The sequence below is a fragment of the Sciurus carolinensis genome, chromosome 1 (assembly GCF_902686445.1).
Source record: "Sciurus carolinensis chromosome 1, mSciCar1.2, whole genome shotgun sequence".
Taxonomy (NCBI): domain Eukaryota; kingdom Metazoa; phylum Chordata; class Mammalia; order Rodentia; family Sciuridae; genus Sciurus; species Sciurus carolinensis.
Window position 1 is genome coordinate 21572857 of NC_062213.1, and position 18503 is coordinate 21591359.

General features: G+C 37.0%; 1 protein-coding gene across 4 annotated transcripts in view; it reads right to left on the bottom strand.

Annotated features, from left to right (window-relative positions):
• The window catches only part of Colec10 (collectin subfamily member 10), a 36362-nt gene extending 19775 nt beyond the window's left edge, over positions 1-16587 (bottom strand). For 2 of the 4 annotated variants that reach the window (XM_047538618.1, XM_047538609.1), the window contains exons 1-2: positions 16334-16587; positions 9644-9768 (exon numbers count right to left, since the gene is read on the bottom strand). In XM_047538618.1, the coding sequence (XP_047394574.1) occupies positions 9644-9768; positions 16334-16481 (273 nt within the window). In that variant the 5' untranslated portion in view covers positions 16482-16587. The remainder of the gene's footprint in view (positions 1-9643; positions 9769-16333) is intronic. The other 2 variants (XM_047538631.1, XM_047538625.1) reach the window with 1 other exon arrangement.
• Between the last annotated feature and the right edge of the window lie 1916 nt (positions 16588-18503).

Sequence of the window (18503 nt, forward strand, 5' to 3'; positions counted from 1 at the left end):
GACCTCTGGTATACACCAGATACACTAGTAGGGTCATACAATGGACCAGCACTTTTCCTTCTCCAATCACTTTGCTGAAATATTCGGACCTTCTTGGAACTCACTATTGCTTGCCTTCTCCCCATTCACCCAGCTTATCATACCCTGGGTACCTCCAATTACTCCCCAGTCATCTTGAGCTCTTTCAACCCAGTCACATCTACACAGCTTTCCCCAAGGCACAGGGACTGCACTGTTGTTAAGAGCCTGGAGCAAGTCATTTCAGTTTTCTAAGTCTCAGTTTCCTCCTCCATAAAATGGAGAAAAATCATTCCTACCTTGTAGGATTATTGTGAATTGAAGGAGATAGTGGATGAAAAGTGCTCACACAGCTCACTGAGTACATCCCTCTATTTTTCTTTAATAATGGAAGGGAAGTATAAAGTGATTGTTCCTTTCTGTTCACTACCTCAATCCCTATCCTATAACCATTACTTATGGTTTTTATTTGCCTATGTTTTATTTATTTGTTTTTACTCTTTACTATTGTGTTTATCAGCAATTTTTTTTTCACTGTGGCCAAAATACCTGACCAGAACAACTTAGAGGAGGAAAAATTGATTTTGAATTCACAGTTTCAGACCATGATCAGCAGAATCATAATGGAGGAAGGGCGTGGCAGAGGAAAGCTACCCAGTTCATGGAAGTTAGGAAGCAAAGTGAGAGATTGATAGGAAAGGACCAGAGACAGATATACTCCCCAAAGCCACATTCCTAGTGACCTAACTCTTCCAATCATATTTCACCTGCCAATAATTTTCATCACCTGCCAGTAGATTTATTGAAATCATTAGTCCAGCAAGTGAATTAATCCATGGATAAGGTTAGAGTCCTCACATTGCAGTCTTCTCACCTCTGAGCATGACTGCATTGCCTAACTCATGAGTTTTGTGGGGGGACATTCCAAATTTAAATCATAACACCTATGAAAACTTTCACAATTCAAAGATGAAAAGACGTATACACCCATCACTGAGTTTAGCAATCACATTGTCATTGCTTCATTCTTCTTGCTGATTTTTTAAAAAGTCAATGGCATACATGACTTAAATACTTTCTTCAGTACTTCCTTAAATACTTTAGCAAGTGTCCCTAGATGATGGGAACAGTCTCTTACATAAACCTATCACCATTATATCAATCTTGCTTTTAAATATGCTACAAGTGTTTGTTAAAATCACCTTCATAGAATTCTGTACTCTTGTTTCTCTTGATCCAATGCTGCTATCATATATTTAATCTAGTAAAAAAGGAGAAACAAGCTATTGGAAAGAGATGCAAAAATTCAAAGACTAACTCTAAGTTCTTTGAAAATAAATCATGACAAATATTTCATTTGCTCTTCTGGAAGAACTAACTAATAGATCAAGAAACTGCCTAGAACAAGTGTTTGGAAGAAGACAAATTCCCATTGGTCATTCACAGAAGGTGGTTCCTGGGAAGGTGGGGTGAACAATGATGAAGCCATGGCTGCAAGTTTACCTATCCTCAGTGCGAGTCCTCATTATATTGATCATCCTGTGCTACAAATGTGTCCCCAAAGCCCGTGTTAAAGACTTGGTCACCAGGATGGTTCTTGCTGAAGAACAATAAACATTATGCTTCTCAGCAATAGGAAAAGAAAAATTCACTTGGCAGTGGGGCATGGATCCTCCAGGAGATATTTCTGAGGTTTTCACCTAACATGTCACACAGTTATGATGAATGTGCATGAAATGAGATCATTCATGTAGAACAATGAACAGATTCCCTAACACATTTAAAGTGTTCTAAAAAATTATTTATTCTGGTCTTAAAGTAGGAATATAGTTACAAAAGGACCAACAGCATCTTAGTTTATAGGAAAGTGTGTCTATAAGTAGAAAAGATATCGCAGGGAGCCTCTTATAAGAAAGATAGCAACGTTTTACAAAGATGTAATTTGCCAAAGATCTTCACTCTCAGGAAACATACGTCTATTCAAATTCCCTCTGGAAGCTTGGTGCAATAGATGAAACAGGAATTTATACATATATCTGTATGTGTATACAGATTCATGTATACATATACATATTATATAGATATATATACATATATATACATATTACATTAGTATTAGCATTAGTATACCTTAGTATATATTAGTATCAGTTCTTCCAGAAGAACACATGAAATTATTTGTCAAGGTTTATTTTCAAAGAACTTAGGCTTACTACTGTGAATTTCTGCATTTCTTTCTGAGAGTTTGTGTCTGTCTCTATATAAATATATACACATATAAATACACATATACAGATATATGTATATACATGTATACACATATTTATGTATATATACATATATAAATACTCATATACAGATATTTATACACATATGTATTATTGCATATGTATACATATATGATATATAAATTTTAGTTATATGTATTTAGTTATATATTATATATGTATAGAGAGATGAATATGTATGTGTGTATTTTATATATATATAATATATATGTATGTGTACAGACTTAGGTTCCAAATTCTGGATTTGTCATATAATAGCTCTTTAATTGTATACTAAATAATTTATACCTATACTTCAATAAATAATTGAGTTTAATAAATAATTAAATTTTAATCATTTTAATAAGCAACTTATTTAATAAATTATTTAAACTTAAATTAAATATTTTACTAAATAATTAACTTCCCTGCTTCAGTTTCCTATTCTGGAAAATGGGGATAATGACATTTTCTTACAGGGTTACTTGAAGATTAAATGAGATTATGGAGGTAAAATTCCTGAAAGAGCCCTTTGCATGGGGTGTGCCCCACTATTCAAAGAGACTGTGTGTATGGTGGGTATCCTTCCTGGTGTCTACCCTGTGGTGTTCTGGTAACAGCTCCACAATTTTCTGTAGGAAATCAACCCTCACTCATTCTCAAACCACATGGTTGGGCTTTAGTCATGGTGACTTGTTCAGAAAATTGACATGTGACCCTATAGATGAACCTGTAAATCTCAATTTGAGGATTTCAATTAGAACTTAAAAAGAGGGGTGGAAAAACTTGATCTGTCTATAGGGATCACAGAGAAGATATACTATCATTGAAGGGTCTGAATCTGTCTTGACACCATGAAGACAGAATCTGCTTTACAGAAATGTCATTATGGAGGAAATTGGAATCAAATGAGTAGACTAAGTTCAGAATATATTGCTCAGGCATTTGCATCTAATGCATCTTGAATCCCTTTCTGTACTGAGTCTCTAAATTGCGCTTGTCTCCTGTTTGCTTGTTTGATAAACCAGGTTAGGTTAGGTTTGTGATGGGTTCTTATGTTTGCAAACTCAAGTTTCCTTACTAATACAAGCACTAGACAATGATCAGGAGAATGAGGTCCCTTCCCAGGGAAGGTAAAAACCTCAGGAGAAGACAGACAATTTAATGAATCACTGTTATGGGTGTGCAAAGGAGGGAATGCCTAACTCTACCTATTTTTTTTTTCTTTTTTGGTTAGAAATATGTAATTGAAATCTCCCAGACTGGGCTCCACCAGAATAATCTTACATCTCAAGGTATGTGCAAAGAAAATAAGCAATCATAAATTTGTTACTACATTGAGGTAGGTTTGTGGAGAAAAGTCCTCACAAATGAAAGTTCACGTGAACTGTTTTCTGTTGATCTCCTTGTACCTTAGGGTCATGGGTCACCTCCTCTGTCAAGAGTCTTCTAAGTACAATGTTCCTGCTTTCACCTCCCTCTTCAACAGCCAGAATTGATCTCACTCCCTGGGGGGCACTTGTCTTGTCCTTCAGAGCACCATACCACATGGTGTCCTAGAGGGCAAGACAGGTATGGGTTGACACATTACCTTTTTTGCATCCCTAGCTGTTGGCACAGTCTGGGATGCAGTAGGTGCTTTCTCAATCAGTGTTCTCAACATAAAAGGAGTAGTGTCTCCAAAGACAGGATGGATAAATGTGAAGTTAATGACAATACAGTCCAATGAATTTGTAATTGATTGAAATGTCATTCTCAGTAGTGACTAATTAATGAATTGACTTCAGTCTGCTGGGGGTGGGTAACGGTCTGTGGTGAAGCTCCATAATCTGACAAAGCAGCCCAGGTGAACACACAAACTACTCTTTCTACCATTTTCACTGCTGCCCTACACTCCATATTTATGCTTTCTCTTCTATTTACCTTTGTTTCCCATTAGTTCTGAATTTCCCAGGCTCAATAACCAACTCAGCTTTGATCACCCCCCGTTCTTCAAGTCCATCTTGATTCCCATTTTTTTCTCAGGTCTATTCTTCCTTTTTCCTCCCATTCTCACTAGCATTACTTTGCCTTGTCCTGACCTTGTACCCTGATCTTTGCCCCTATAGGTGATTCCTAAATGGTCTTCAAAGTGTTTAATTCACTGACATATTCAAAGTGCCTAGAACAATTTCTGTTCAATAAATAGTGTTGCAGTTCTGGTTTCTTTGCATCTGGACTTCACTTTTCCAAGCCATCTTGCAAATCAATCTTTATAAAAATCATGTTTTAATCATGCTATCATGCCCTTAAAAATGTTTCAACAGTGTTTCTGTGTTCATAGGCCTAATCCAAACTAATTACTCTAATATGCAAACTATCACAGTTTGGCATCAAGGGAAACTCCTAAGGTTATTTTCTGGCATTGACCTGCATGACCTTTCCTTCCTGTTCAACCTGTCTGTTCATCGTTTATCAAAATATCCTTCAGGTCCTGTGTCCACAGAGTAGCACATGCTGTTTCTTCCTATATGAAATTTATTCACTTAGAGAAGAATCCAAAAGTTGTAAATGACAGACATATGTTACCATATGAGATATTTAAAGTTTTTATATGGTAAAAGACACCACACAGATATACCAAGTATATTAGCAAATAAATGATAGGTAAGAAAAAAAAAAAGGAACACTAAGACATAAAAGTGAATAATAGTCTTAATATACAAAAAACATTTGCATATTGGTTTGCAAAAAGACAATAAATAAATTAAAAAGATGGACCAAATATTTAAACAATAAATGAGATGAAAAGTGTCCAGACTCTTTATTAGTTATACATATATATTAACATATATATGTAAATATCTGTATCATATTTCACTAATCATATTCAAAGGTACTATAGATATAGAGTCAAATGTTCTCATTCATTGCTCTTGACAATTTAAATTGCTACCGTAATGAAAAATAATCTGTCAATAATGATTAAAATAAGAAACACACATACCCTAATTTACCTTAGGGAACTTAATTTATAGGAGTAACAGTAACAATAAATATATGCAATAATGTTTATAGTGGCAGAAACAGAACCCATAAACAATCTAAAATTTATTATCATGAAATTGATTAAAAATATAATGATTTATATTACATTCCTAAGATTAAATTGTATTTAAAATATGACACAATCTTCAGTGAGATAAAACTAATGAGCTGGAGAAGGTTTTCTGGATATGGAGTGTGCTCCACATTACATTTCATTTGGAATGTGTCTTGTTGAGTAATATGCCATCTGATACCATATAGAATAAGGGAAAGATAAATATAGAGAATAGTATTAATACCAAGGTATTGATGGCAGTTATGTGGTAGAAGTGAGTCCAGAAATGGAAGGGTAACTGTGAAGAAAGACCAAGAGCTCTCCTTTACACGTCTCTATTTGGTACATCTTTATACATGTTACACGGTCCCATTAGTATCAAATACTCTAGCAATTTAAAAATACATCATAAATAATGTAAAGAGAACTATGGCTGTTCTCTCTCTTTATAAATTTTACCCAGGAGTCCTGTCTCAAGTTAATTTCCAATTTCTATGAATTTATTGATAGCATTATATCCTTGGTAATGCACCATCTGGTTCCTTGTTACTACTTTATAATTGCTGCCTAGGAGTATTATTTAAATAATGCATTCTTATTTAACTGTTCATATTAAAGTCAACTTAATTAGACTGTGAGTTCTTTCGTGAAAATAGAGGAACACTTTGCTCTAGAGTGTTGTTCAAAGCTTCACAATTTACTTACTTCTTCACTTATTGAACAAATATTGATTGTGTTTCCACTAGCTATCGAGTTGTACATTGGGTCTTAAGGATTTCAGCACAATCTTGAACATTACTATGGGTAAGAGTTTTGTGGAGAAGGAGGCACCAAAGAAGGTCTTTGAAGTGAGTTAGCTGCTAAAGGGAAATTGCAGTGTGATTGTTGGTTTCTAACAAAGTGAGACTTTGGAAAGGTCAATGACTTGGGAATCAGGAGAGTTGGCTTTTACTGGTCTATGCTACAAAGATAGCCTCTTAATCCCCACCCATATTTCTATATTCTTAAAAGTAAAACAAGAAAGGATACAGGAGAATGTGCTGTGATATGAAGCATTTGGGGAGATTCAGTTCCTGTTAATAAAGACTTATAGGCAAAGGCAGAGTTCCTTTGACAGCAGTCAATGCTGGGCGCGTTGCTTTTCATGCATTCATCTTCTCAGAATTAAAATGTTAGAGAATCAGGAAAAGAGAGCAGCACAAAATGTCATTTAAATGATACCCACATGCTGTTGGCTCCCCTGATCATGGGGAGACAAGAAAACCTTCCCTACACAGGTTACTCAAATTTTGAGCTCATTTTAATTTGAAAAACAAACGAACATCATACTCCCTAAGTATACTCCAACTGGGACAGTCGGTCATGTCCCTTGAGTTGTATTCTCTGTACGAGCTTCCTGGCAGGGTATTTGCTCTGTGAATAGGGTCGCACACTGGCATTACCCCACAATCATTGGTGGACTGTTCCTCAGTGATAAGCATGGCACTAGGGTGACACTGGTAAATAGTTCCAGACGCCTTCCTTGTGGTCTGTCAAAATCTAGTTTCCATGGGGACCTTCCCTTTTCTTTGGAGCGCATTACCTACTTACCCTACGGGCTGCCTCTTCCATCTCCCAACTTCCCATTAGACATATGGGCCTCCTCTTTTTGGTTGTCCTGTCATTTGGTCACCCAGCATGTAGTCTGATGAGGGAAAGGTGACTTTGTTGCAGATTTTGGCTCTGAACAGCAAAATCATTTTCTAGATACTGGTTCATCTCAGGCCAGACAGAACAACACTATTGAAAATATTTTTGATTATACCCAATAGTATAGTGTCTTACACGTACACTGGTTCATAGCCGTAAATAAATGACCCTCAGAATCTAGAAGTTCTTGAATATGGGGAATAATAAGAGCCACTTCCTTCAAGAATTTGGTCTCATTATTATATCTAACCTACTTTATTAAGGTATGACTGGTTTCCTGAGACAAGACTATCTTATTTAACAGAGCTCAGTTCCTGTCATTAGTCAAGTGGACTCTGTTCTTGCCTTCAGGGTTGGGGCGGTAGAGTGGGCACAAATGTTCTCTTCAGAATCCTCTCTCACAGCTATGTAGTAAAATCACATCTACAAGAAGCAGGCTCTAGCTTCTTTTTCTTCAATAGGGACAGCAACCCCTACCTAAGTCAGCAGAGTTGAGACAAAATAATAAACCCTTGTAAATTCTCAAGACTATGTGCATACATTGAACAGATACAAGTATAATCTAGTGGTCCCAAGAGACCTAAAATGATGCCCCCAGTGTCAAATCAAGCACAATCACAATGAAGAATATGAAAAGTATTAAATTATTTAAAGGCTAACTCACTTGAGTCTCTGCATGTCGGGTTTTTACTGTACATATTTACAATTCTTTCCTAAAAGAGCAGGGAAAGCTATAAAACATAAAGAATTTTCTAAAATTATAGGGTATGTAAATAAAATATGTGATGCAGAAAACAGACAAACTGGAGAAGGGATAGAATATCATGAGAAGATGTGGGAGGCCTAATAAAATCATTCCAAAGGAGTTATCAAGTTTTCACAAGTAGAATTTCATAAACATAAACATAAGAGTAAGAGAGAGAACAGTTGTGGCTGGCTTACACATGTCATCAATGACCTGAGCCAACAGAACATCCTGCCGGCGGCACACATAGTAACTGAAGGAAAACATTTCTTAAGGAAAGAAAAAGTATAAAACCAGTGGAAGCATGTAGTCTCTTTCTCCTTTGGGTCCTGCTAACCTCCAGTTTTCTTTTTTTTTTTTTTTTCTATTTAGTATCTGTAATATTTATTTATTTTCTGACTACAAAATTAATTTATACTACAGAAAACCTTGAAAATACAAAAAAATGCACAGAGAGAAAATTAAAAGTCATTCATATTTCTTCATCTGTATTTAAATGTTTACATTATGATGTAAGACTTATGCTGTATTTTTTCAGCACCTATAAATGTATACCATTTATTTCAAAAACCTAGGTTCTAAATATATTCAGTTTTATATTTTGACATCTTTACTTAACACTTTGCAATTTCTTCACATTATTCAATATTCTTTTTGGATATTTTAGTGGTTGAGGAAGAATATATCATATAGCTATACATAACCAAACTCCATTTTAAATCTTTTTTTTGTATTTTTTTTTATTGTAAACAAATGGGTTACATGTTGTTTCTCTGTTTGTACATGGCGTAAAGACATACCATTTGTGTAATCATAAAAATTTACATAGGGTAATGTTGTTTGATTCATTCTGTTATTTTTTCCCTTCTCCCCCACCCCTCCCACCCCTCTTTTCCCTCTATACATTCCTTCCTCCCTTCATTCTTGCCCCCCTCCCTAACCCTAACTCTAACCCTAACACTAACCCCTCCCACCCCCCCATTATGTGTCATCATCCACTTATTAGCGATATCATTCGCCCTTTGGTTTTTTGAGATTGGCTTATCTCACTTAGCATGATATTCTACAATTTTGTCACATCGAAGGAGCGCTTGGCACTGTGTCCGTTCTATGCCAAGAGCTCCGTCTGTCTTGATTCACTCTTGCTTACCTCAGCCCTGTGAAGGGGTTGTCCATGCTACTGATGAAAACACTCAGGCTTCAGTTTGGCATGTCTTAAAACCCTGAGTCCCTGTTATATCCCCAGGGGTGTTTATAATCTTATTATTCTCATGTTACTAATAAGGAGCACCAGGACCAGATGGGGAACTACAGAAAGGAGGCAATGTTAGTGAAGAGGAAGGGTAGACTCCCATGGAGGCTGACTTTGAAATGGGATTGAAAATAGGAAATTACAGTAAGGAGCAGAAGGTGGTGGCCTTTCCCCAGTGAATTTCTATTGGGAGCCAACTTTACAGTCTATGAGCCTTTCTTTAGGAACTGGAGAAAGAGAGGAAGCTTATGGTGATTAATAACAGCAATGGAAGCTAACGAAAGAAATAATGGTTGCTAAGTAATATGCTAGCCATGTTTTAGCAGGTTTAAAATGAACATTTGAGATGGGCAATATTCCTATCTCCCTTTTAAAGACGTGGACACTGAGGCTTAGGTCACATAGTTAGGTAAGCAGCAGAGAAAAATTCAAAACCCATGATTTTAACCAACATGCAAGTGGTTATTGCCATGGTCTTTACTAGCGATTGATAAATAGCCAAATTATACATAAAGGAGTTAGGGAGATAAATGGCATTGGTAAAGGATATGTCTTTATTAAAATGAAGCAAACAATTTTTTAATCATTACCTCCCGACTCATATTTATCCATATTTTGATGGATTGGTGTTTTGTTCTTCCCCTCCTGACCTTGAAATTTTCTTGGCATCGACTCAAAGGGAGAAGAGGAAAAAATGGTTCCAAACATCCACACACTAGAATATAGAAGTTAAAATAGAAAAACATCTGAAATATTGGTCTGCCCTTATGTATAAAATACATATTATAATGCATAATAAATGAATCTAAATTTTGATACAATTAATAAAAAGGTTTTGGGGAAAATGGCTACTTGCTTAACCTATCTCATAAAGTCACCAAAAAGGAATAGGCAGCTTAACTTATATCAAGGTGACCGAGTTAAAGCAATTCTGTGCCATGTTTGAACACTGAACTTTTCTTCTAATGTTAATTTATAACTCTGAAGAATTATTTCATGCTTAATGAGAATGATTAAAGGTGAGTATGATTACGTAATAGAGAGGAATGGGAAAATTCCAGGAATCTGGAATCTAAGTTCTAGTTTTAGCTTTGCCACCAGTTAATAGCTGTGTAATTTGGAACAAGTTATTTAATTTCTCTGGGCTTCTGTATTTGCAAAAGCAAAAACAACTGGGGCTAAACCAAATTATCTCTGAGAGTTACCTGACAAGTAGTAAGACTTCTGCTTTGAATGTTTGAGATCCAGAAATCCTTGGGTATGTCTCTCCTTGTTTGGGGAAATCACAAGAAAGCCTCTGTGATGGAGGCTAAGAAGTTTTTGAGGAAGTAACCCAAGTTGTGTCAATTGCTGGGATACAGAGTCAAATCTACTAAAATAGTGGGTGGTTAAATCGAAGTCTATTTTCTTGTAGTTAATGGATTCATGACAAAAGGAATTATTCCAGAAAATAGGTGTGAGCTCATAGGACTTCCCTCATGGCACGACCTCATTTGCCAAAGAAGAGATGCAATTGTGCACACTTTCTATAGCCTGGCACTCAGACCTATGCTCTAGTCTTTCCAGACATGAGTTCCATGAGGATCAATGGAATTTCTAAGTAACAATCTAAATAACTGTTTTGTCTGGCCCCATAAAATACTGTGGTACGTACAGTCAGCACTGCCTAAGAGGCCCTTCTGCTGATTAGAAGGTTTAGCAGTCTGATTGGCACACAGAATCCAGCTGTAACTGAATTGATTCCAATCTGCCCCTTCCAGCTCTGTGGTTTGGGCTACTGACATAATAATTCTGAACCTCGTTTTCTTCATCTGTCTAATGGGAATCGCAATGTATTTTTCTCATAGTTTGTTGAGATGCTTTAATTTACCTATGATTGTAAAGTGCTTGCACTGTCACAAGTGGCAGCTCTTCATGTGCTCTTGACAGTAATTCTAACACCCTGGTTGACACTGTCCTTAACCTCTTGTTGAAGCAGGAGAGAGCCTTTCTCGGCCCTGTGATCCATCATAGCCACATGCGTGGAGGAGTGGGGGCTACTCACAGGAGTTGTCATGTTCTAGCAAGTGACCCAAAACTCTCCTTGTTGAATGGTGGCAGCAGGTCAGTGCCTGGGCTGGGCTGAGACAGAAGCACCAGGCACTATTGTACTTAGCAGAGAAGCAGTGGCCACAGACAGGGAGGTCCTGTGGCCATTGGAGAAGTGGCACAACGGCAATGTCCCCCAGGAACAACCCCTTTTTAGGATCATTCACAGCATTTTTTTTTTAGAAACAGAGGATATTCTGAAGTTGTTTTAACAGTTACATTGTTGCTAAAATGTTAGGGGATATTGAAAATTTGAGTTCATTTATTTATTTAATCTAAAATGTAAACGAGTACCTACTATGTGCAGGAGCTCTTCTAGGCAGTAGGAAAATAAATTAGTGAATGGGTGGGTCTGGCCTTCATGAAGCTTGCATTCCAAGCCTGACTAGACACATACAAAATGCACAGGAGGTTTTCACTTAGTAGTAAGTCTGTGGAAATAGTGCGATGTCTTAGGAGGAGTGCAGGTGAAGCCAGGCATGGGTTTGCTATGCATATGGCGTTTGAGCTAAGACCTCAGTGAGAAGAACCATCCTTGGGAAGACAGGCAGTGAAGGTGACCAGGCAGAGGCCAAGTCTCTGAGTCAGTACTGAAAGACAAGACCAGACTGTCCAGGGGAAGCTACAGGCAAAACAACAGTTTGAAGTAATATGGGAGAAGTTGGAAGAAGCCAGATATGAAAAGCCCTCGTAGACTCTAAAGACACAAATCCACTGAAAGAAAACTAAGAAGCTAGCAGAAAACCAAGATACGCAATGGGGTAAAAGAGCATTGATTTCCAAACAAATTAATGAAGACCTGGTTGATTTGCAGAGAGGAAATATGCCATCGACTTTCAGCATGTTTTAGTGTCCAATGCAACTCTTAGGCTATGAGGTTGCTTGAACTCCATTGTCTTATTCACTCCCTATTACCAAAAATGTAGCCAGTGGGTTGTTGTGTGTGTGATGTGTGTGTGTGTGTGGAGTGTGTGTGTGTGTGTGTGTGTGTGTGTCAGAGAGAGAGAGAGAGAGAGAGAGAGAGAGAGAGAGAGAGAGAGAGAGAGAGAGAAAGATGAAAAGATAGAGACTGACTTGGGATTGAACTCAGGGCACTCTGTACTGGACTATATCCTAGCCCTTTAGATTTTAAAAGGGATTATCGCTAATGTGCAGAGGCTGGCCTCAAACTTACATTCCTCCATCCTCAGATCCTCAATCTCCCCAGTAACTGGGATTACAGGTGTACACCACTGTGCCCAGCTGGTCTGTTTTAAACCCAATATATAACTAGTATAAACTATGGAATGACACTGGTCCTAGACTCAGAGGCCAGAGGTCAAATTCAAATTTCATGATTACACCTACTGAAAGACTGTGGACTCCCATTGAGATTGTTTCCTTATGTTTAAGAAGTTACTATCACATGGGAAAATTGTAAAAATTTTTGAATTTCCTTGGACATTTTAAAGCATCATCCAATATTTCTTGCTGATTGAAAAATTACTTTCTTAAATTTCTTGTCATTGTTGTTTTCAAGTAAAACCACTAGGGGTCAGAATTTCACATAAGTTTCTAAACGAAATAAGCAAGAAAAAAAACTAAACAGCACTCTTCTACTAAAGCAGCATACGCCATGTACAAACAGAGAAACAACATGTATCCCATTTGTTTACAATAATAAAAAAAAAGCAGCATACAATAAATTAAGGTATAGAAAGAAAATTAACAGCAACTTCAACAAATAAGTTTTGATAATTGTAATGATGTTTATTCCCAAAATTGTTACTTGATAGACTTAGGAAAAATTGTTACATATCTATTTATGATGTCTATATAACTTTACATTACTTTTAGGACAAGTCTATAATGAAGGTTCATTTTTCAGATAAAAGAACTGAAGCAAAAATAGATACAATAACAAGCTGAAGATCAAACATTCTAAATACAGTGCCTTTCTTTCCACTAAGTCATGCTTAGGCACTAATGCTCTAAAATGATGTCTTTATATTGGACAGCATATTCTATAACTGGATAGTATTACAGGTTTTTCATCTGCAACTCAAAATAACCTATGTATCTCCTATAGGAATTTAGGGGAACTTACAGTAAGTTCCTCTTATTGTCTGTTTCCCATAGTACCTAGAGCTTCTGAGCTCAGTGCTACAGTGCGAATAAATAAGGTAATAAGATGATTAGTCATGGAGAAAAATACAGACCACTTAACTTAGAAAAAATATATTAAACAAAAGTGATAACCCAGCCCTTTGAAGTGTTTATCTAGCCATCAAGGATTTTGTTTTTTCATTCTGTGGAGTTAAATATACAAGTCTGCCTTGTTTGGGATTGGAGAGGGGCTGTTAACAGTATTCATGAAGGAATGAAGTGGAGTAGATGGTATTTTACATTTGTGAGATGTTGCCATGTCTTGTTTTTTGGTGTGCACAGGACATCTAACATAGCATCTATAGTAGAGGAAAAGCAACAATAAATATGCTTAGATTGCTGTATGTCCATTTGTAGGCATTCACAGAGAAAGAAAGAAGTTATCTAGGTGTTGACCCCAAGAGTCTGCCATCTAATCCCAAATTGCCAACTCCTAGGAAGGTTCCATATCTTAGCTTTAAACTCTCAGCATCTAACAAGATGTCTGGGCCTCCAGGGCTGTACAGTACCTTCCAGAATCACGGAATCGCTTTATTAAGAAGGGAACTTAGAATGCATTTGATGCCAAGTGCCCAGGCTCCAGGAAGAGAAGAAATCTGGGTCCTTACCAGATTTGAACGCCCCTCTTCCAGTGTCCCTCTTCCCTAGGTGCATCACGTTTTCATCCTGCCATATTCTGATTGTAATCCTCGCATAATTCTACACAGACTCCAAAAGAGACTTAAGGAAATTTCCATCCCTTGAAATTGTAACAGCATGTGTAATGGGAATGAGTTTTGTGGTAGATGAAGAAATAAGGATAAAAAGATACGTGGTAGACAGCCTGCTAGCATTCAGCAAGTATTGATCACATCTTCATTAAAACAATAAGGCAAAATAAGAGAGTTTCAAAGGATTTCTAAAGTATATGCCTTGCCTTTATTATTGGAAAGATTTAAGATTTTTTATTTTTTATTTATTTATTTTTTTTAAGTAACGGGATTGAAGTTAGGGGCACTCAACCACTGAGCCCATCCCCAGCCTTATTTTGTATTTTATTTAGAGACAGGGTCTTACTGAGTTGCTTAGTGTCTCGCTTTTGCTGAGACTGGCTTTGAACTCACGATCTTCCTACCTCAGCCTCCAGAGCCTCTGAAAGATTTAAGGATTTTATCTATACTTTTTAATATTTCAAAAGCAAGGATTAAGTGGGGCATGGTGGCTTATGCCTATAATTCCAGTGACTCAGGAGGCTGAGGCAGAAGGGTTTCATGTTCAAAGTCAGCCTCAGCAAAGTGGTGAGGCCTGTGCAATTTAGTGAGACCTGGTCTCAAAATAAGACATAATAAAGACTGGGGATATGAGGTGCAGTGGTTATGTGCCCCCAGATTCAATCCCCGGTTAAAAACAAAACAAAACAAAACAAAAAGCATTACAGGGATTCTTCTGCCAAGTGCATTCTGCACATTTTCTAGTTTCTACTAAGCTTTAAGCTTTTTTTCTTTTTTTTTAAGTTTTTTCTTTGGATATTTGCATCTGCCTAAACAATTCTTACCTGAGACCCAACTCAGTCACCACCTTCTTGGAAAATCTGCTCTGACCTCTGTGCCCTCCATAAATTATTTACCTCTCCATTGCTCATGGCATTTATCCATATTATCCTATGTATATCATGTGCCTAAAATAGTGCCTGATACTAAGTATTCAATACATGTTGGCTAAAATGCAGTGAATGGAGTTGTTAGATTGACATGCATTATATTTTGGACATTATTTTAATAATACCTTATTCTCTTTCAGTTGGAAAGTTACAGTTTCTGTGCATGGAAAATGATTTACTAGTGCTCTTCTTAAACAAACTCTCCCATTTACACACTCAAGGAAAATTTTAATTTCAGCACTGTGCATAACACCACAGGAATAACAACACAAAGTTTCCTACACTCTTTGGAAAGTCCAGTAATGGTTTTAAATAAATACTTTATTTCTAATCAAAACTTTCTTTTCTGAACATTTGCCCTCACATTATTCATTTATTCACTCAAGAAATTATTTGGAAGCCCAAGGTCTCATTGTTCCTTCCTGCATTTATTTTATGGTATCAAAGGTTAAAACTTGGATTGCAATCTTAGGAGGAAATTAATTCACTGATTAAAAAATGCACTTTAAGCAATACACATTTAAATAACTGACAAGCATCAGACCATTTTAAAAATATTTTTTAGAAAGACCCTTTTTTCTACTTAAAATTTTAAGCAGCTGCAATTCTACTGCCCTATAGCCTGGAGAAGCATAGCATGAATTACTAATAAGAAAGCACCAGTCTGCAGTGCAGTGACCACTTTTAGAACAAAAGGGTAAGAGCTGAAGCCAGGAAAAACAGATTTTTTTATCAACCAGTTGCTTGGAGCCTATTTGGACCTCAGCTCTACTTGAAAAAAAATTACAATATTCAATCATTCTTCATCGAAAGGCACTTGACCTCAAAGATTCTACTTTCAAATTAAAAAAAAATGTTTATTTATACACTTCTTCCAAGCCTTTACCGCCCCCCCCCCCCCCCCAAAATACATCCTCTTTATTGGAACCTAGGAGCCAATTAATTAATGAAAAATGTATTTAATATTTAAATTTTCTTTTGCTGAACTTTTGCCTAAATAGCTTTACCAGAATCAGCATGAGAAAGGAGAGCAAGAATAGAGATAGAGGATAGAGAAGCCTCTGCTCAGTACTTGGTCTGACAATTTTTAGGTTGCTCTCCAAGAAAGGGTTCCCAAAGACCAATGACTCGGTTGCACATCTTCCTCTGGGTATGATGGAGTAGGAAATTCCCTCTGCCCCTGGAGCATCCAGTCAGATTCCTATCCCAGGGCTTTTATTCCTTCCCAGTCTTCTCTTACCTAACATCAAGGGAAGACTTCAAATAAATACGTGCTCTTGGTTTTCCAAAACAGAAGGTAAGTGGGAGGAATCTATGGAAGTGATTAAGGAATGTTATTAAGAAGATAGAGTGGGGATGAGGGAAGAGATCATATTTACTACAAGAGATCTGGGGCTTCTTTTCTCACCTTTGGGTCCTGGTGAAATTGTGTGTGTAGCGCAGACTTCCGTGGTAGGGCGACTATCAATATCCAGACCCAGACTCTGAATTTGCAAGAGAAAGAAGAGCAGGAGGATGAACTGGTTACTTCGAAGCAGGACTCCAAACCCATTCATTGCTGAAATTCCTCAGAAAAAGATTTTCCTGAAATGCCAAGGGAACAGCTTTATTTTAAATCAAACTTCTACTGCAGGGAAGAAAGGAAAGCATGGGAGCACACATTCCAGAAAGTGCTACCAAGACAAGAAGGAAGCTCACCCTGAATTGTTTATTTTTTCAGTATCCCAAATGGACCATACATTGTCCAGACTGTTTATTCTCAAGTGACAACAGTTTATTGAAAACTATCTCTGAACTAAACACTCAAGTGTGCAAGTCTGTACAAACACCCCAAGAGTAGAAAGGATAGAGATGCCTCTGCTCAGTATTTGGTCTGACAATTTTTAGGTTGCACTAAATTTAAATACTGGGTACCAGAGGGTTGTGAACCAGAGGTTTCAAGAGATATGATGGGAACACACTGCGTGACTTTGAGCTTTTCCTGAGGTGACATCCATCAGCTGATGTGGCAACTGACCGCAGAGACTTCCAACGTTCCCCATGTCTTTCCCTTGCTAACAAAAAGTGATCTTGGGATTGAATTCTAAAGGAAAGAATAACCAGCTTTTCTGCAGAACAGTTTGGCAAAAACTGTTTGTAACTGTGGCCCTTAGTAATTGCCCTTTGGCAGCTACCTCAAGGAAATATTCTGCAATGTAGACAAAGTTTTATTTGGAGAGATGTGACAAAGAGTCTTACAATATGTTAAAGGTTGGCCAATTATGGTAAATAAAAGTGTATGAGAGAGTATGATGTGACTGTTTTCTTAAAGTGATGTTTGCAGCAAATTTTTTTATAAAGTGGAGGAAATAGCTTGCAATATTATGATTCTTAAAAGGCAGACTAGATTTAGACACAGATTATAAAGATCTGACATAGACATAGATATCAACTTTGAAATCGATCAACCAGCTGACAGACCTAACTACCTGCCTGCCTGCCTGCCTGTCTGCTTACCTATCTATTCCACCAACCCACATCCTATATGAATAGTCTTGGCTTGGTAAGATTTTGGATGATTAGAACCAGAATCATTTATATCGGAGAGGTTCCTTGCCTTCTTTATTCCCAAAGATACATGTTAACTCAGAGTTGGGTGAAAGGTATTCTCAACCTACTTTCATTGAATTAGGAAAAGATAGATGTTGTTACAAATAATGGTCAATCCAAGAAATATGGGTGTGCAACTTTCCCAGAGCTGTCGTAAAAAGGATCACAAATCCAATGACTTACTCGATATACATTTGTTCTGATATACTGGGGGTCGGGACTTCAACATATGAATTTTGAGTGGAGGTCACAACTCAACATGTGACGGAGGCTCATAGTATGTTTGAACTGATCTCTTCATCAGCAATACAGGGAGAGAGAGTGAAAGGAGTTGGCAGCAATCTAAGAGTCATTATGCACAGGTAAAGGGCTGGTCTCAACTCACATTTACTACATTTAGGCCTTAGAGCATCCCTATGGTACAAATAATAATCCTCCCGTTTTGCAGACAAAGTATCTGATGCTAAGGAAAGTTAAGCAACTTGCATAAAGTCATCCTTTGAACAAGCCACCCCCCCCAATCAAATGCAAATTATTTCCAAAGATGTTTGCTCTTAGGTGGAACAGGAAACTGTTTTCCATAAAAGTGAATATTTTCAGTCTTTGAGAATGCACTAATTTTACACATATTTAAAATGTCCAAAGTGAATGCATTTGTCAGGTTAACAGTGATAGGAAAATAATGGGAACTATTACCTTGATGTTAGAATCCTCACATTTCATACGTTATGACTAGATATGACATTGAGCAAGGCACTCAACTTCAATGACTACAAGGCACATAAAGAGATGTGGACTTGCTATCTAATGTTCTTTTTGAATTCTATGATTCTTTGAAATTGGTGCTCTTTAAATTGTTTAGATTACTCTAAATCCATTCCACCTCTTTTTATTTATTTATTTATTTTTATCTTCAAGCTTCCCCTGGAATGTAATGTAAGCATCATCATTACTTTTACACCTAGAAATCCACTGGTAAAAATCTGAAG